General features: G+C 43.5%; 1 protein-coding gene across 8 annotated transcripts in view; it reads left to right on the top strand.

The window, feature by feature from the left end:
• The window catches only part of TAOK3 (TAO kinase 3), a 90,536-nt gene that overhangs the window by 62,640 nt on the left and 7,541 nt on the right, over positions 1-20,355 (top strand). For 6 of the 8 annotated variants that reach the window (XM_071763323.1, XM_071763325.1, XM_071763327.1 and 3 more), the window contains 3 exons: positions 1,662-1,868; positions 10,581-10,715; positions 19,305-19,541. In XM_071763323.1, the coding sequence (XP_071619424.1) occupies positions 1,662-1,868; positions 10,581-10,715; positions 19,305-19,541 (579 nt within the window). The remainder of the gene's footprint in view (positions 1-1,661; positions 1,869-10,580; positions 10,716-19,304; positions 19,542-20,355) is intronic. The other 2 variants (XM_071763329.1, XM_071763330.1) reach the window with 1 other exon arrangement.

Genomic DNA, 20,355 nt, shown 5'->3' with positions numbered 1-20,355 from the left:
AATAAAAAGAGAAGAAAAGAGATTGTGTCTCTAGGAATTAACACTCTGAGGCTCACACTCTGCATGTACACAGCATGCTCTGCACTACATTTTGCCACTGAGCTTACAATACCACAAAAGGAGGTTGTATTTCTCATGTGTGTCACTAACTCAGCAGTGAAAAGAAGACAGCACTTGCTTCAGTTGCTGCTTAACTGGTTAACAGAAGCTGATCAACTCCATGTGCCACAAGACAGTTCCTTTTTCTACCTCAGACTTTCAAAGGTGGTATAGGAGCATCAGAACCCTTTAACATTAAAAATACTACTAATGCTTTCCTCAGAGCTCTTGCAAAATGTTAAAGTCATTTGGACAGTATTTAAGTCAGGAAGCCCATGTTAAGGCTGCATATGCAATCTCTGTCCTCTGTTCAAATATGTTCCTTAATTACGTAGCCATATCCTTGGCTCAGATGCTTCATCAGATTATTTCTTCTTCAAATTGATATAAGCCTTCTGGAAATATTTTCATTCTCATGTCCTTATGTTCTCCATAAAACAGTATTCTTGTTAGATTCTAAGTGCTTGTACACAGGCTCTGAATAAGCTGCTAATTACTTAAAAAATAATGACACAATCAAATACAAATTGTCAAATCTGCCAGTTTTATCTTTCTGTCAGTTTCCAATAAAATTAGTACCCTGATAATCAATATGTGATGTAATTCTCCCCAAGATCAATCACTTAGAAGGCCAGGACAAACTGGGTACAGTAGAAAGCCATTAATTTTGTTGAATCAGGGCTGTTTCAGACCAGGAGGTGAAGGGTATTTGGAATTCCTGATCCTCACTCAACAATCTTCACACACCTCTTCAGTGCCACTTGTTAATTACAAAGGACTCCATAAATTCTCAAAGTCAGTCCAGACTGAGCACATAATGTTGGATTACTGATCTGGGATGAGTATGCAATGAGAAAGAAGGCTGCTAACTTCCAGTATACATCTGTAGAATCCAAAATATGTTCTATATGAGGATAAATTATTTCTGTAAATCTAAGTAGATGAAAATAGTTGTAATCACTAGTAATGCAGGCTCTTCTGAGTCAGCTGCTGAAAGGTGAAGGAAAAATTTACCTTGGCTAAAACCAGAATGTCCAAGGGTGTTTTTTTAGCTTGACAAAGTGTAATTGCTCACTGCTTGGGACATGGAAGTTAAAACCTCTGCACCTGTTAAGCACCATGTGATAGTCACCAAATCACAAGCAGTTGGGTTATCAGGAGAGTCACACAGTGAGTGCAGCATACTCTGACTTGGAACATTGTTTTAATACAAACTGAGGTTGCTCCATTTAATAGTGAGACTCCTTCCACTGACCATCCAGTATTCCTGGATGTCTCAACCTGAGAGCCATGCCCAGACTTACTGATATGTGGGGAAAAAGGAAAAAAAAAAAAGCTTGAAGCTTGGTATAGTAGGATTGCTAGAGAAGAGGCAAAGGCTGATTGCCCCACATGGACCATGTCATAAACCAAACAGCCCTCAGAAACACATTTGCCAAAATAATGAGCAAACAACCTTTAACTCTGCAGAGCTGCCTTTAAAACAAACTTTGGCTGCTGCAGGCATATGCTGGGCAGATGATCTCCTGCAGTGTTTGTGACTGATGCCCCTTGTTTTATAGGACAGTGAGCATGGATCAAACCTGAGTAGGAAGATGGACAGTCTGGGCAGCAACCATTCCATCCCAAGCATGTCTGTGAGCACAGGCAGTCAGAGCAGCAGTGTCAGCAGCATGCAGGAGGTCCTGGATGAGAGCAGCCCTGAACTGGTCATGATGCATAGTGATGAGAGCACAATTAATTCCACTTCCTCCGTTGTTCATAAGAAGGTATGTTCCCTGGTGCTCTCCATAGCTTTCTGCAGCCCTTGCTATTGCTCCTGTTGGCTCACCCATGTAGAGCCCATCCATCAATGTCCTGTGGTCTTGTGCTGAGCCATCTGCTGAGAGCAAGGAGCTGGTGCCAGACTTGTCAGACTGAAGTCCTGCGTTTTCTTTTTTTTTTTTTTTTAAAGCTAAATGGCATTTAGATAACTCCTGACAAGAAAAAGAGGCCATTAATGCTGCCAGTGGCCAGGCAGGGCTCACACAAACTTTCTGTATGCCTCCTTACCCAGCCCTGCATGTGCACTTCTCCCTCTGCTTGTAACATCAGCCCTTTTTAACTTGTGAATGACTGTCCCCTGCTCTGTAGTATGGTGACACCTGGTCACAGCAGCTCAGCTAACCATTTCCCAGTCACAGTGTATGATTAAAATCTGCTTGCACTTGGATTTCCCTCCTGAGAAGTGGAAGTGTGCAGCACTCTGGATCCTTCCCATGAGGTATGTTTTGAGCCAAGTTCCACTCAGTCCTTTTCTGCTCTTTTGCTGCATGTTGTGATCTGATGCCTTTCGTTTTCTCAGTGCTAGACATCAAACTAAAGGTGTGCAGCTGTAAGTCAGCATCTAATCTGTTTTATGAAAGTAGTTTTGACTTAATCTTAGCAGTGTCATTTACTGGTGGGCAGTAAAATGTTGGTTGTGTGACTGAACTTGCAAAGAGCTTCAAAGTGTATGTATGCTTTTTGCCAGAGGAGCTGAAACATAACAGCATCATGGGAAGTACTAATTCCTCATTTGTAGGGTTACAGCAAAGCCTGGGTCTGACTATTTGTAAGCAGTTTTTCCCCCTGAACTACTGTGTTTGTGGAAGTGAATATTGAACTGCTTAGAAAATGGAGCTCTAAAGAAATTTTGTCTTCAACAAGACTGCCTTGTGTATTTAAGGATACTGGCAGATAATTTGCATAGACTTCAGGGGTTTACATCTTTTTCACCTTTAGAGAAGATTTTATTTTTACCTTTTTGAAAAAACAGAGCTAGGTACAAAATGCCAGCCTGGGGAACCTTCCTGGATGAAGAGTGGTGCTACTGTTCTTATGTTCTGGGTGACAACAGTTGGGACTTCTTGTTTTCTGTAGGCTCCAGAAATGTGTATTAATTCTGATTTCATGTTGTTGAGTAGTTTTATTCCTGTATGTGTTAAAACAGAAGTTTGAGGTATTATTTCACACAGTATTCATTCATTATAATGTTGCTGACTGAGCAGTGTCCTTACAGTTGTTGAAAACAAAAATGGGAGCTACACCCATCAGACATAAATTTAATTTGTGAGACAAGTCAAGTTCCTGCTTGGTATAAGAAACAGTGTTTTGGTTTTCAGTGACTGAGTGAGTGGCCCTTCTAAAGTTACAGGTACAGGAAGATTTTGGGGTCTATTAATTGAGTCCTCTTACACTTCTGCATAGCTGTTGTTTTCTTGTAAGATTAAGACATGGTGTTGAGTAGAATGCATAAGTGCATGAAGTTTTTGTTACCTGGTTTGGAAAAATAGGGTCTCTTGCACTGCAGTAGTTTTAACTGCAGGGTTGTGAAAGAAATCATCATAGATCATTTAAATCAGATGTTTTAGGGTAATTTTGGAAGCACAGAAACCAGATCTTCACTGATGGCCTTTGCAGCAGTCAGTAACAGACTGTGATTACTGCTTGGTGTATAGTGGTGTGGGATCTTCTTAACTACTAAATGTTCCTTTCTGCTGTGTGTGCACAGAAGGTGAATTTAGACTGGGTGTAGCAGGAGATAGTCCTGCATATTTCCATATGCAAATATATAGCTTTAATTTAGTACACTTAAAAATTCTCTTACTTCAGGGGATGTAATTTTAAATAGAAAATTGCTTCATCTGTATATTGTGCATGTATTACTACATGTGAAAAGACCAAAATTGGAGCAGGACATTTCAGAGAGGTTATACACATAGATCCCACTCTGTCTTCAAGGTGAAGTTCCTTATTCTGAAGAAACTTCCCTTTCTCTGGGTACTGGCTATGGCTGTGTTTCTGTAGGCTGTGATGGAACTGATCCACAAGACTTGGTTTTGTTCTGGCAAGTGAGAAACAGGGAGTGCTGAGTTCAGTAACACTCTGGAGCATAATCACAAACAAAATGGAAGGAACCTGGGGTTCAAGTTTAAATTAAGCTTTTGTTTTGCATTCAATTAGCCTTTAAAGGCCAACAAGAAAATTCTGATGAATATAATTAGCCAGCTGTCTCCATTGTATGGTCCTAGGGTAGTGTATGAGATTGTTTTGACACAGGTCACATTGAAGTGTTGTGTAAAATTATGGTATTTCACAAATATGTTAATTAACAATCTCTAGATGTACCAGGCTGTGTAAAGTGACCAAGATGGCAAAATTACCAGGACTGTTGATATTTTTGGAGGCTCAACACTCTGAAGTGTCAGAGAGGCTTTTTGATTTTCTTTGAATGACAACCCCAAAATGTTGTGTGCAGTTGTAAAATGGAGCATGAAAAGAGTCTCTGGTCATGTCCAAACATATTTCCCAGCTGCTGCTTGGTGCAAAGAGCCAGTCTAGAGTGGCATTTACCTGGTGTAGATGATGAGCAGACCTCCAGCTCTGGCTGCATCTCCTGTGTCATGCTGGGCTGGGAGAAGCTTCCAGCATCCCCATCAAGCACTCCCAGCAGCTGCACTGTGACCAACTACTCTGAGGCAGAGACAAAGTGTAAGAAAACACTTTTTGTGTTTGTAAACAGCTTTTAAAAATTTTTTTAAAGCAGTTGATAATTGCTAATTGGCTGTAACTTCAAAAAAATGTTTTGTGGTCACAAAGTTACTGAAATGAGCTGCTTCTGATGGTGCTGATTTTTGCTGTCTGATGAAAATCAACTCTTTTGTGGTAGCTAAGATGCTTGGGTTTTGCATGATTGAAGGGACAGCATTTGTGATAAAGCCTCCATGAAAAGCAGGCACAGCTTCACCCCTTCCACAATATAAAAGCTTTGGGGCAGCAGTAGAGCTCTGTGCTTTTAGAGCAGAGGTGACTCCCACCTACCAGCAGAGCAGAACTTGTCAATCCAGAAGAAAAGTGACCAGACAGGAAGAAAATAATACTAATAAAAAGCTCTAATTGAATATGTAGCTTTTGATAAATTTAGTTTATAGCTGTGTCCTAAACTCCTGAGAGGAGCAAAATTGCAATAATTTCTGCTACTCAGGCAAGAAGCTTGCACCCTCTTCTCCTGGGAGCTCAGTCCTTAGGATTGAGGACTGCTTCCTCAGGAGGATGCCCTCTTTACAGGAAATTCAGATGTCCAGCTCAGGTGAGCTGTGTTATTAGGAATTTTCCTTGTCCCTTTGCAGGTTTCAGATTGACCTCCTCAACATAGGTGACAAGATGATCAGTGTAAGAGTTACAGTTTTATAGTGTTTCTCTTTCAAGGAGAATTTACACAGCTGCTTCTCTGTCCAAGGATCATCTTACCTATAGATGAGCATTTTTGTGTCCATCTCCTGTTGGGAACTAATTCAGTTGTTCAGCTGCACAGGTTGAGAACTGAAGAGTAAATGACAGCTCTAATGCAAACTCCTTGTACCTGAGAACACAAAAAAAAAAAAAACCAAAAAAAAAAAAACAGGGCAGGGAATTAAACTCCAACAGTTAAACACTGTGCTTCAAAGACATGGAACCCAGATTTTAAAAGCAGATAGGTATCAGTTAATTAATTTTAAAATGAGGATGAAGATTTTGGCTTCCTAAGAATACAGGCATCAGTTGATGCATCATAGGTAGTTTGTCATCTTTGTTCAACTGCTGGTATTTGTCAGCCTGTGTGCAGGTGGCTTCCCAGAAATGTTATTTTGTTGTCATAAATGAATATGTCAAGTGGTAGGTTTCAGATGCTCCCACATGGTATTATTTCTACAAAACTTTGTACTAGTGAAAAAGGTTTTTAATCTGAACAAAACCCAGTATTCAGTGGTATTCTTCTATTTGGCTGTAATGCACTTGATGTTACTTGCTTCAACCTTAAAACCATTAGTAATTTGGAAGATGAAACTTGGACAGTAAAAATGTCAGGGAAATCCTGTGATTGAAATACAGTTTTTAACAAAAAGAGTGAAAAGAGGGTGTTCGTAGTTGATCCTCACAAATGTTTATAGTAAAAAACTTTCTTCTTTAGTAACTGTTGCTTCCCAAGTGCATTACATGACCCTACACAGGGTGCCTGTGGCAGGATTCCTGCTGAATGCTGTGGATGGAGAGTGTGCTGGCAGGGCAGTTCTGCAGGGTTAGAAGGTGTTTTCCTACATGTCTGGATTTATGATTCAGACTTGGAAAATATGTTTTTACGAGATGTAAAAAATCTTTAGGTAATGATTTCCTGACTTTTGGCTTGCATGTCCTGGCCATGATGACCCCTTTGCTGCCTTCTGGAATCACATCAAGCAGGTTGGTGGCATGAAGCCTTTCTTGAAAGCCTCTTGACACTTGAAACCTGTCTGTAGGTTCCTGAGGCATTTATTGCAGGGTACTAAAATGAGTGGTGGCACACCACTGTTTTCCTCTTAAAATTTTTAGAAGGCAAGGATTTGCTGCAGTTTCATTACAGTCCTCAGTCTGGCTCAGAAATTGCCTCTCCTCTTTGTCTAGGAGGTTGGCACTCCTTTCCAGTTTGTAAATCCATTTCTGTAAGCAGCATGGAAGTTCTGATTTGCTGTGCATAACCAGAGATGCATTGTGTTTCTTTTCAGACAGTGGTTTAGGTGTTTCAGCTCTAGGCTAGTCCAGTGTGATCAGAGTTTGCAGTTAGGGGGTCTGAGTTTCTAGATCATCTGCTGAAGACAATGAGGCCCCTTTGGCATTTTGTTAATTGTTGTGTTTGATGCTTTGTCAGTGCAAGAGTTGCTTCACCCATATGACAATGTTTTATGCTGGAAAAATGTAAATATCAGATGCAATTTATACATCTGCCTGGATGGTTTTGCTGAATTTAAAATCTGAGGCAAAATTCTCAGTGATTTTAAGGTATGAAAAAATAAATGGTCTGCCTACTGAACTGCTCTGTGTTTGCTTCTGTAGCTTGCTTGTTCCAGTTGTCTTCTGAGCCAGTATTTCATTCACCTAGGAAGCTTCATGGCAGCACTGTGTTTCTGTGGGGTTTTTTCCCCATAGTGTTTCTTAGAGCAAGTTACATCCTTTGCTGCTCTGAATGTCTGCTTCTCCTGAGATTAACATCCCCAAGAAAAAAAAAATTAATTTTATTTTAAGTTACTTATTAATCCATAAGATACGTAGGAGTTGTAGGTTTTTTCATTTCTAAAGAGCAAGTTACTCTCTGGAGTAACAGGAAGCTCCACCAGCTCTCCAATGAGATAATGCAGAAGTATCTGAGGATTTTTTTGTCCTGGCAGTCAGCAATGTCAAAGCCAGAACACAGCAAATACCCCCATTTGTTGTGATCAACCTGACCACTGGTGGTGTAGTACATAATACTGTTAGAAGAACAAATGATTTCTTTAGTAGGAAGCTGAAGAGTCCAGATTTTTTTGCCCTAATAGAAGGATTTTGATAGTTTAGTGTGAGTTGTGATCTGAGCATGCCTGAAGTTGTGTTCATTAGACAAATGTTGCAATAAACAGATTAATAGTGAAATGTACATGAAAGATACATTACATTAAAAGCAAACTAATGTTTGAAGTGCAGATCTAGGGCTGTGAACTACCCTGACCCAAACTTGATGATTTTCTGGGGTGCTTTCAATCAGTTTAATCCTGAGTAACCCAGGCTAGGGTGCTGCTTCTGGATCTTTTGTTTCCCACCAATCTGGAGCTAAAAGTTGGAAACAAAATACCCTGATTTGTGCTAGCATCTGACAGGAGATACCATTGCAGGATCTCTTAGCAAGCTTTGGGGAGAAGCAAATAAAAAGAGCCTAAATAAATTTTCTGGCTTTGTAGGTAGGTATCTGTCATGGTAGCCACCAGTCATGTCTGAGAAAGGTTGGTGGAGACAGGGCTCCTCTTAGCTTTATTTGTCTTACAGGTCTCTGTTTACTTGCAGTTTCTGTGGTGGTGTAACTTGCTGGATTTGGTAACTCTTCGTGCCAAGTGGTTTTATTTTTGGTAGTGTGACAGCTTTTCTGGAAAATGCAGCCCTGGAAGAGGCTGCATGGGCTTATTTGAGAGTTAATAGTGGTTGCCTGCCTGATGCAGAAGCCTCAGATCCCAGATTAAGGGGTGCCAAGGACAACCACTGAGCTTTCTGTCCACTTGAAACAGGTTCTTTTGCTTGCTCAGTTGCAAAGGAAATTTCCCATTCCTTGCCCAGCTCAGTTTGAAATGGAGAATGCAGTTAATTCACATTCCTGAAGTGCAATTAGATTCTGCTGTGAGCTTCTTATGTGCACTTGAGTAAGCAGAAGTCCCATAGAACAGGACCAGGCTGACATTCTGCCCTCTGAGACTTCACCTCTTAGATAACAAAAAGTAGCCCACAGATTAATCTCCTGGTATAGGAAGTAACTATAATTTGAACTGGTCATTTTAGGTGGTGTTTTGGAGCATTCTGAAAAACCTGAATGCCCATTTTAAGTCTTCATTTCAGTGATTTGGTGCTTCTCTGGTTTAAATATTTTACATGCACCCTGGCACACTTAAGTAATGGAGAGAGGGAGGGTGGTCCAGGGCTTGGGGCATTGCTAGCAGACCTTAGGAACCTTTTATGTCCACATGTGCTTGATGCAGGCTGTGTAATATTTGATTTGTTTCCACCTTAATGTCATAGCTACAGTAGATAAACAGTAGCTCCTCTGTACCTTTGTTTCTCTTTGTGGTTCAGGTGGGTAAGTTTTGGGATTCGTAGCCTTCCAGTGAGGCTACAAGTCCATTGAAACTGAGTGGTATTGCTTAAAGTTTAAATGTTTAGGTTTATTTTTGGTGGGACTATTCTATAGCCTAAGATGTAGCTTTCTCAAGAAAATGTTCAAGTCTGAGAGCCCCACCTGTTTTAGCTTGTTCTGTCTCCCTGGGGTGGGTAGGAGCAGGTGAAGGTGGTGTTCTGTGTTGGTCTTGCCCATTGTGCTTTTTCCATGTGAAGTCAATTAAAAAGTGACTGTGGAGTGTAAAGTGCTCAAAATATGAAGGATAGGAACGAAGGTATTGGGAGAAAAGCACTGTAAATCAAGGTGTCCTTCAGCATTTTTATACCTGCTTGGTTTTTTGCATGAAGAAGTGTACAGGATGATATTGAAAGTGACTGAATTTTCTTGAGTCCAGACTAGAGACTGAGGACAGCAGGGAGGGATTCGAGTGTCTGCTGAGTGGGAAGAGAGCATTGGTACCACAGCAGCCTCACGGTGGAGATGCTCTTCCATATCAGCTGATTTCTCACCATAGGGCTTTCTGACCTTGCTGGTGTCTGCTTTGGCATGGCAGGGTGACAAAGCTGCTGCTTCTGCTCTCCCCCAAACAGCCAGAGCACAAAGTCAGTCTTCAATTTGCCTTTTGGCACAGGTGCTTGCAGACTTGATTTTTGCACCCGTGGCAACTTGATTTGCCACGTTTCCCTTTGAGTTGAAGAATCTCCGTTTCCCTTTGAGTTTTTGGTAGCTGGAACTTGAGGCTGGAAGTCACGGAACTGTGTCAGATGTGCCAACACTGGCTGCCAGCACTGCTGCCCTGTGGAGCCTGTGCCTCTGCTCGGGACATGCTGGGTGTGCAAAGCTGCTCTGTAGGGAAGGCGCAGTGGGTGCGCTGACTTTTGGCAGTCACCGTTTCACTTAGCAAGATTGTGGTGGTGGGTTTTTTTGTTATTATTTTTTTGGCCAGCCTTTCTGATCAGGGTCTCTCCTCTGGCCATTCGAGGAGAGGTTGGTTCTCTTGCAAGAATTGGCAGGTGTGGGTTTGCAGATGCACAACCGCTCCTGGCCGAGCCTTGGCGGTGAGCAAGAGGGAGGCTGCACCGGGAACCATTCCTGCTCAAACCTGTGAGCTGTTGCTTTAAAAAGGAAAAAAAAAAAAAGGGGGGGGGGAGGGGGGGAATAAAAATCCTTTGTGGGCTGTGGAGAGAAAGTGCTAGAACTGTGCAGGATCATGACTGGAAAGCAGGATCTCTGAGTGGTCACAGAGGCTTTCCTGGTCCTCTCCAGGTTGTAGCCAAGATGCTTATCCTCCACGGCAGATAGCAAACAGGAGACAAAGAAAAACCCTGTCGAGGACGCACCACTCAGCGAAGGGAATGAGGCAAAATGTTGCTCTGGTGTTAAAAGGAAACAGCATCTCCTTGGCTAGACATGGAAATCACGTTTTTAACGGGATTGCTGGGTTGCAGTGCTTGAACCCGACCGTTCCGAGGAGTCTGCTCGCTCTGCATCGCTTTGTGCTCTTCAGTCTTTCTGTGTATATGTAATACTGGAGGTTTGAAAAAGGGGGAAAAAAAAAAAAAAGAGAGGAAAAAAAAAAAACCATCCAGGGATTCGGAAGGCATCCTGCTAGCGATCAGCTGACACACCGAACCCCAGCCTGCAATGTGTTGCTTATTCATTTTGTACGGTGGGAGCTGCCGGGGCTAGCAGAGAGCTGAACTATGCCTCTCCAACAGCCGCGCTGCTGCAGCCAGAGGGGTGAGAGAGAGGCAGCCGCCGCGGGAAGAGCACACCCGGACTTTCTCCTTCTTTTTATCCATTTCTGCAGGATCATGTATTTATAAGGGATGAGGTGGGCCACAGGGATCGCAGGCCTGAGGTGCGGCCTACCCAGTCAGTGCAGAATCAGGCCCTCCACTACCGGAACCGAGAGCGCTTTGCCACAATCAAATCAGCATCTTTGGTAAGCAGCCACCCCACCCCACCTCCTCTTTCTCTCCCCCCTCTCCCTCTGCAAAGGGGTCAGGAATTTCTTTATTTCTTTCCTTATTTATTTATTTATATCTTTTTTCCCCTCTCCTGATTATTTTTTTTGTTGTTGTTGTTGTTGTTGGCATAGCAACTAGATATTGAACTGGGGAAGGTATTTCAGTCCTCTGGGTGTGAGATGCAAAATGTAGAATTTATTTCATTTCTGCGTGTATTTGCCATCTATATGAAATAAGCCACTTTTCTGGGTGAACTTAATATCATCTCAGATCCCCCCTCCTTCCCCTTGCTTCCCTCTCTTTCGTTAATATATTTATCTGCATGTGCATATAGTGTGTATATGTGTTTGTGTGCAATATGCTTAAATGCCACGGGGATGCAGATGGGTGTTGAAACAATAAGATTGCTGCTTGCCGACTAAGCTGCTGGGTTTTTTTTTGGTTTTTTTTTTTTTTTTTTTCCTCCATTCATTCATTTATTTCAAGCAACTGTGCCCTGACTGCATTTTTCAGCTTGATCCCTCGGCAGGGTTGCGATAAGGGAGAGGGCTTAGAGCGGGGCTGTGGGTTACAAAGAGGAGGGGGATGGGATGAATCCATCAAGATTTGTACTATTGCAAATGTGATTGCTGTGGATGCCTTTGTAGTAGGGAAAGGGGTGTGTGCCGGAAGAGTTAGTTGTGCCACCTCCCCCACCTCACATCTGCACCGGCTGCAGTCGGGAGCAACCTTCTTTCTCTCTCTTTTTTTTTTTTTTTTTTTTTTTTTTTGAGGTAAAGGGGTGAAAAATGGCCTTTGACAGCAAAAATCAATGTAATGTGAAATATTTCAGCCCAGTGGTACTAACAGGCAGACGGATGGGGAGCGCTAGGAAGTACCCACAGCTTGGCCATGGCACTTGCTCAGTGCTATGACATCATCCTAGACCAACCCCGAAATTACACCAGTGAGCCCTCCCCTTCTTGTTTTACCCTGCCTGAACAGTGGGCTTTTTCCTTCAATACCACCATTTCTTGATTCCCCTGAATCACTTCCCATTTCTGCAGACACCAGACGGGCTCTGTGTGTGTGTGTGACCGCAGCCAGGGGTTGTGAGTGGAGGGAAAAAGGAGCAGCAGCAGCAGCAGTGCCAGCAGCCACATTTTGTGTGTGTGTGGTGATTGCTGCTGTTAAAACCTAAAATGATGCTGTGGCATACAGTCTTGGGGCCAGATGCTTCCTGCACTGAGAATTTAGGGGACTATCAGAGTTCCATCTTTTACAGGTGCACTTCTGGATAGCCATAGCCTGAGTGGTCCCCAGGCCGGTGTCCCCTGTTCCCCTTCCCTTTGCCCCCAAATTTCAAGACTGACCTAGAAATGTGTTCATTAGAGGGCTTCCTGCAGCACATCTGACACAGGCAAGATCTCTGGTCTCCCGGAGACCCTCTGCCTTAAGAATTTTTCTCTTTTTGTGTGTTTATGTGTATGGGAATGCACCCACTATTGTCTGCACTGAGCAAATAAAAGTAGGATCTGGTTAGCTTGGCTTCAGGGAAGAAAAGATGAATGACTCAACTGTCATACTCCAAATATATACTGTTTTGATTGATAAATAGATGTGTGTGATAAATATATTCATATTCCCTTACTCCTTATGGCACCTTCTGTCCTGCCTTCAGCAGCAGAGTCCATAATTCTTGTCTCCCTTTAATATGTCATCCCAGAGCTACTTGGGTGGTTTGAAGGTATTGCATGGCCAAGGACCACTTGGGGACTGATGAAAGGTGTTGGCATGAAGGTATGGACTGTGAGGTCTTCCCACCACTTTAAGCTTTGGGGCAGACAGCTCAAGTCCCAAGGTCACTGCTAAATCCCATGACAGCCTTCAGTGGGGCTAAGACTCCACCTCCCTTAATTCCTTAGTCACTTGGGTTTGCTAAATCTCTCTCTCTGCTTCCATTACCAAACAAACTAAAGATAAAATAAACACCAGGTGGGGAGCATGGTAGGCTTTGTGGAGAACTCTTTTTTTGGTGTTTTCTGTGAAAGGTTCCCTGATGCAGAGTGTGTCTGGGCTCATGGTGGGAGGGCTTAGAGTGAGGAGTAGATGCACAGCACAGTATCTTTGTATCTTTTGGAAGGGAGAGGTTATGTCCCACCTATCAGCTCGTTGTCAGCCAATGGGCCTTTGGAAAGTGCATGAAGTTTGTGTCCTGCAAAAGCTTTGCTGTGCCCAGCACACCACATGCATCCCCTTCCCATACTGAGGGAAGTTCCCAAAGCACCACCCTGGTACTACAGGAGGTGTTACTGTGTCCAAAGGTTGTGTGGTGGGGGAGAAGTTTCCTTCTGTTTACCACAGAAATATTTTATTTCAGTTACTCTTGTGATGGGCTTTAAAATCCCAGGCTGGTTTGGGTTGGAAGGGACCTTAAAGATCATCTAGTTCCAAACTCCCTGTGTGGGCAGGAACACCTCCCACTAGACCAGGTAAAGGCTTTCCCTTTAATCTTTCATTTCCACCTCTTCATGACTGGAAAAGGAAATACAGAAGAAAAAATGCTAGGTTGCAGCCCGTTGCACAGAACTCTAAGGATGCCAGCAGAGGTGCTTGGGTTTGAAGTGCCAGTGTGGCTGTCACACATTTTTGTCACTGGGTGATGTCAGTGGGTGCTGGTGCTGAATGCTGCTGCTCTGCTGGCTGAGGGAAAATTGCTCTCATGCCTGTCCCCTTGTCCCATCCTTAAATATTGGTGGGGAGGGCAAGGTCAGCCCCTGTAGCTGATCTGGAGAGAACAACCTAAAAGTCCACAATTTGTAGGGTCAAGTGAGAAAATTAGACTTCATTCATCTCTCTGTGTAAATTTACTCTTTCAATGGCATCTGGAAACAAATAATCCTGTACAAATGGGTGTTCAAGATCCCACACTGTTTAAAGCTAAGCAAACCAACATCCTTTGCTGGTTCTTGTGTTGCTGCTGCTGCCCATGGGTTGGTTTCTCAGCAGCTGGGGACAGACAGAAGGGTTATGCAGGTAAGAGCCCCAGGGGGCCTGCATTGCAGAGACTCAGAAAATGGGAGTTCTGACCCCAAGTTCAATAACATGAAATGATATTTGGGTGTAAGAACTCCTGCTTTTGGGACTTCTGAACACCACCCCCCATGAGAGGAGGGCAGCATTACAGAGGAAAAGCACCAAGTCAGGGGGTCAGGGGTCCTGCATGTTGCTGCACTGCTGGTCCTGCTGGTGGAGTCCAGCATCTTGGGCCTCCAAGTATTCAGATCAGAATATTGCAGGTGGAGGAAAAACTGTTTTTTCTAAGAGAATGGTCTCAACCTGAGAGTTGGATCTCTTTGCATGAACAAGCTCAAGCAGTTTCAGTGAGTGTAGGGGTTTCAGGCAGAGGAACTGCATTTGACAACTCTATATTCCAGATGTCTGTGTGGTTTTAGGGGTGATTCCCCTGCCATGTTGCTCTTCTCTATAAAAAGGAAACTGGACAGATTTCCAGATAAAATAGTGAAATTTTCTATCCACAAAGAAACAGATTGTGAACTTAACTTTCAGGTCTTGCAATGAGGCTTTGATATTACCCCGGTTTTTAAAAATAATGAAATGAGAATTTGTGGTTAAGAAAGCTGAAGAAGATAATCTCTGGTCATAATTCAAGGAACAATTTAAATAGTCACTCTTTCCTAGACCACCTTTCTCATTGTGTAGACCAACCTCATCCCTTCTTTTTTTCCTTCATGGCACTCTTGTGGCAACAGTAATGATCACTCCCTTGGAACAGTGATGGCAAATACCCTGCATATTTCTGCAGTGAAAGTCAGTATCTGAAATGAAGATGAAGCACCCACTGCATCTCCATATTATTTTGCAGACTATCAGTGATACATAAATTAATAGTTACAACTAGAAGTCTAAGCCTTGAAGCTCAGAAAGCTGTGTTTACAAAAGCTAGAGAGTTCTGCCTGTTGATAAGACTACACCTATCAACATTTTCAAGAACAAGCTGTCTTTTAAATATGTGCAGAGATGCATTGATCTGCATTTCTAGATGTCTTTCATGCTTGACCCTTTAACTCCCCACTGCTTCCTGCATTTCCTTGATAGCTGCTTTCATAGTTTTCAAATGAAATGGTCTAGTGTTAAAATTTCATAGAAAGATCAGACAGTGTGAAGTCTATTGAAGGCCTTGGCATTCTCTTTGAAATCCAAATGCCAGTGAAAGAATTATGAGATCTCATCCTGGGTCTGCAAAGCCAAATGTCTGGGTATGTGTGAGGAGGCTGCTCAGGATGTGGCCATTGAAATGGCACCAGCCTGATTCCAGATCCAGGTAAGTTGACATGGTGGCTGTTCTCCTGGCCCCTCTTGTGCTGAAGCAATGACATTTTATTTCAGATGGTTGAGTTTCTGCTAATGGACTTACCTTGCTGATGCCTTTCTGATCTTTGCTCTAAAAATACTGAACTTGTTTTTCTTCCATGCCAAAGTTGTTTTCTTGCTGTGAGTGTCTCTCTTAATACTCTGCCTTGTTGTAGATTAATCACAGAATGCCCTGTTGGGACCTCAAAGATGATCTGGTTCAACCTTTCTAGGTAGGAACACAGTTCAGAAGTGATGGCCCAGCACCTTGTCAAGCTGAATCTTAAAAGTGTCCAGTGCTGGAGAATCTACCACTTCCCTGGGGAGATTATTGCACTGTTCTTATTCCAGCTGTTCTCATAGTGAAAATTTTTTTTCTGATGTCCACTCGTGATCTCCCCAGGAGTAACTTTCACCCATTGCTCCTCATCTTTTCCATGTGACTCCTTGCAAAAAGGAAGTCCCCATCTTCTTGGAAGCCACCCTTCAAGTGCTGGAACATGGCAGTAAGGTCTTTGCTAAGGCTTCTTTTCTCCATGCTGAACAAACCCAGGTCCCTCACCCTTTCCTACAGCAGGCTTCCCAGTCCTTGGTCAGCAAAGAGGAGCTCAGTATTTTGGTATTTAAGCTGAGTGTAACTGTTCTTTAGGAGACTGTTTGGTATCTTGGTCAAACAATGCAGAAAAAGGAACTCTTAAGTTTCTATTTTAGAGGAGTAGTTGTGTTCCTGACATGAAGCAAAAATCTTGGAGGGGTGAAAGAGGTAAAGCTTGTATTCTATGGCACATGAAGTGCCTGTGGGAGTAGGTTGGAAAAGCCATCTCTCAGTTCTGTGTGTGCCAAAGATACAGAGGGGTAAGAAGCTGGGAAAATGTCATACCTTAATTAAAAGCTGTTCTGTTTTATAGAGGTTTTTTTGTCGTGCTGATGACCTTATTGATTATTACACACTTCAAATAGAGCCTCAGAAAACTCCAGCTTTCTGCTTTAAATTAATTCTGATGGGTTTTGGTTATGTGGAGAAGAAATTTTGCAATGTGCAATCCATCTGACATCTTCTTTTCCCATCATAAGCTACAGGATTATGTTTGTGGAATACCTGGTAACATTCCAAGTGCCTTTGTCTAAAAACACCAGAAAGGTCATTACTGAACCCTCCCTAAATTTCTTTTAAAATCATCATTGAAGCTGTTAATTAATTAGGGATTTCAGCTTCAAAGCCATAAACCTTCATTCATGTGTGTGTTGACATGCACAGGCTGAAGTACTTCTCTGCTACTGAACTCATACATTCAGTAACCTTAATTTCTTCCAATTTTACCCATGCTCCAAGATCTCTGTTTGGAGACCTTGCCTTTGAAGGTGGAGTTCTGGAGAGTGTTGGTCTCAATTAGAGATTATGGTGATAAATTAGGTCTTTAGCATGAGTGTGCAGACATTAAATCTACAAAATGTCCACCAAATTGACCATTCTCCTTTCCTCTTGTCTTCAGGACTAAAATGCTTCTTTTATTTTCCTCTGACTTTCTAATGTCTCGTTTTCTGCTGTGACTGGAAGGCTTTGTCAGCTGGTGTTGTAATAAGTAATTGCATCCTCTTGCTGGGGATACATATCCCAGATGTAATGCAAAACCTTTCAAAGATGGAATTCCTGTCCCGATGGAGACAAGATGAGCAAAAACTGGAAATGGGGGTGCACGGGAGCAGAAAAAAAAAGTAAAAAGAAAAAAGATAAATGTGTGATGATTTTTGCTGTAAATAAAACAAGTGCAACGTTCTAAATCTGATGAGAGGAGACCAAAGGGGAGACTGTCAGAGCTGCTGCTGGATTCTGAGATCCCTTTTTTTTCCTTCTTCTTTTGCTTTGTTCTGCCAACTTCTTGGAACTGAGTGTGCTGTGCAGAATGTCCCACTGTTCATAAAAGGGCTGGGCCTCAAAAATAGCACACCCAGGAAGATCTTGGACTGCTGCATGGCCACTGCCACATCTGTGTGCCTCTGCAAGCTGTGTGTCACCTAACGTAGTAAATGGCATCTATGAAATGGTGAGGTGTGCCCTGTCTCTTATACATAACTTGGATGACTTCTCAGAGAAACTTCCATTACCTGGAAGGGAAGCTTCTGCCAGAGGTCTTATTCTTGCCAGAGCCTGACTGAAATGTGCAGGTTGGTACAAACACTTCCCAGCTTGAGCAAAGTAGGGCTGACGTGGAGAGAGAAAGAAGAAGAGAAGGAAAAGCCTTTTGAGCCAACAGAAAACACTGAGCCAGTACTGTTTTGTGTGTCTGTAGCTGTTCCTACAATCCCACATATTCCCAGAATCTGTCTTGGCTGTGTTTCATTACCTAGTCTCAAGCTTTTGAAGGCTGCTGTCTTATACCAGTTGCTGAGGTGTAAGTATATCTTTAATCAGCTTCCAAACGACACCCCAAAATTCCTTGTAGAAGGAGGATGTCATTTTCTGCATCAACACTTACCTTGCCATTGATGTTTGGCTTCACTGCTGTGGCTGACCCAACATCCTTCCCAGTGATGGAGCCTGATACAGCACAACAGTCAGACTTGTTCTTTGTTTTCTTTGCAATTAGATATTTCATTTTCTCTCTGGGGCAATCTTTGAAGGGGGTTGGGGAAAACAGAGGCTGTCCACTTAAGTAGCTTCATGCTTTCATGTATTCCTTCTATTCTGGGGCTCTGGCTATGATTTTCTTGATTGGTAACTATTGACTTAAGTTGTGGTGAATCTGTTTCAAGGTGAAGGTTTTTCCTAACCTCCTCTTCACGTGCCTTCCAAGTGTTTGTAGTCACTTGAGCTGAGACAGGTGGCAGCATTCTGTCTGCCTTGGGTGACACATCAGTCATGGTGCTAAACTTGCTTGTTGCTTTTGGAACTCTTTTAGTTTATCTCAGTTCATCCCTGCCTCCTGTCAGCTGCCAGAACTGAAGCCCAGGGCTGCCAGCAATCACCTTGGTTTGCTGCTTGCTAAAGCAGCTGCTCTTCTGTTGAATTTGAGTCTTCTCAGGTCCCTGGGTGCATCCCATCCTACACCTGAACTTTTAAGATCTCTGAAACAGCCTTGGAGTGACAGCAGTGCTGTAGTAGGTGCCAGTTCTTTCTCTTGCCTGCTATGGAGAAATCAGTCAGGAAGGCTGAACTCCTTCAGGCTGCAAGAAGAACTGTTGGTTCATGAAGCTTCAGTGATCACTTTCAAAGGGCCGAGGTCTTGCTTCATATTTGTGAAGTGTGAAAGGGAGAGGTCCCCCTGTACTGTGCTCACCAGGGAGTGCAGCTCTACCCACGTGTACTGAGGGCTCCAGCTTTGGGCTCCCAGGTCTAGCAGGAAGAATCAGCAGACCTTTATACATCAAGCTCCTGAGACTGTTAAAAAATTAGAAATATCAGTCTTGGGCACTCATTTCACTTGAAATGGAAGCACTACCATGTGCATTTTCTTCTGAAAAGTTTTGGGACACCTTGCTGGAGTTCTTTTCCCTCATTTCACATGGTGGATGCACTTAGGCTTGGAAATTAATGTGAAACTTGTGAGTTTGTTTCAGCTGAGCAGGGTTTGAAATCTGCTTAGACCATCTGATCCATCTTGTAAGGAGCACACAGTTTCAGAGCAGTGTTCCCTTGTTAGAAAACTTTGGGTTCTGCTAGGGAATGGGCTCACTCTGCCATCCTCCTGAATTTTAAGAAGAAATCTTGAAGGAGGCTACCTTCTACAAGGAGGTTGTGGAAAATAGGTATCATAGGACTGAATGTGGGACTGTGGTGACTTGGGAGGGAAGGAAAGAATGGGTGGGTTGGGGGGTTTCTTAAAATTAATGCCACCCTGTAAGTCCATGGATGCCCTCTTGTAAGTCCGTGTCACCCACATAATTTGAGTCCTGTGTGAAGAAGTTTGTCCAGCAGTTGCCTTTGTTCCCAGAAGTAACCTTGCTGTTTCCTTTATTGGTGACGTGACTATTTTCTGCTGTGTCACTGAAAACACACATGAAATTCTCCCTAAAAATGTTGGGGAAGATCAAGAGAGAAATCTTGGGGCCGTTGGTTTGTGCTGGGAAGTACCAGGCAACCTCCGAAACCTGGAACTTGGCTTCTAAGAGTACAGCAAAGCAGGGTTTAGCTTCCAGGTGAGCAGCTAATGCAGGGACAGGCTGGCTGAGGAAGGCCACGTGGCATTTCTTGCCCTGTTTCCTGACGCCAGGTTACAAGACAGATCCATGAGCATGAGCAGGAGAACGAGTTGCGGGAACAGATGTCAGGATATAAGCGGATGCGGCGCCAGCACCAGAAGCAGCTGATCGCCCTGGAGAACAAGCTGAAGGCTGAGATGGACGAGCACCGCCTCAAGCTGCAGAAGGAGGTGGAGACACATGCCAACAACTCGTCCATAGAGCTGGAGAAGCTGGCCAAGAAGCAAGTGGCTGTGATGGAGAAAGAGGTGAGTGGAGTCGCAGGCCGCACCTGAAGATTGGAGGGAGAGGTGTGTGGGAGAGCTCCAGGAGGAGGCTGTGGAGGTGCTGGTTAAATCCCGTGCACTCGAGTGCACTGTATGGTTACAATAGAGAATCATAGGAAGGGAGGGGTTGGGAGGGACCTCGAAAGATCATCTAGTCCAACCCCCCTGCCAGAGCAGGGTCACCTATAGTAGTTTACACAGGAACACGTCCAGGTGGGCTCTGAATGTCTCCAGGTAAGGAGATTCCGCAGCCTCCCTGGGCAGCCTGGGCCAGGGCTCTGTCACCCTCACAGTGAAAAAATTCTTCCTTACATTTATACAGAACCACCTGTGCTCCAGTTTATAACCATTGTTCCTTGTCCTGTTATTGGTCACCCCTGAGAAAAGCTTCACTCCATCCTCCTGGCACTCACCCCTTACATATTTATAAACTTTGGTGAGGTCACCCCTCATGCTCCTCTTCTCCAAGCTGAAGACACCCAGCTCCCTCAGCTTTTCCTCATAAGGGAGATGTTCCACTCCCTTCATCATTTTATGATAAAGATTATATGGTTCCAACAATGCAGCTGCCCCTGCTAGTTCTGTCACAGCTACAAATCAGCCTTCTGGATGATGGGCACTCCATTGGTGTCCACCAGCACTGCAGCTACTGACAGCTGCCTGGGGATGGACAAACTCTGGAGACTTTGGAGGCTTCTCCTTCAAGTCTGAGGCAGTGACAAAACTTGCTGCTGTTACTTGGCTTGTTTTAAAAGTCAGCATCTGTAAACCAGTGGGGCTGTACCCTCTGGGGTGG

Source organism: Heliangelus exortis, chromosome 19 (genome assembly GCF_036169615.1).
Source record: "Heliangelus exortis chromosome 19, bHelExo1.hap1, whole genome shotgun sequence".
NCBI lineage: Eukaryota > Metazoa > Chordata > Aves > Apodiformes > Trochilidae > Heliangelus > Heliangelus exortis.
The sequence above is the reverse complement of the archived record's forward strand: the minus strand, read 5'-3'. Positions and strand labels throughout refer to the sequence as shown.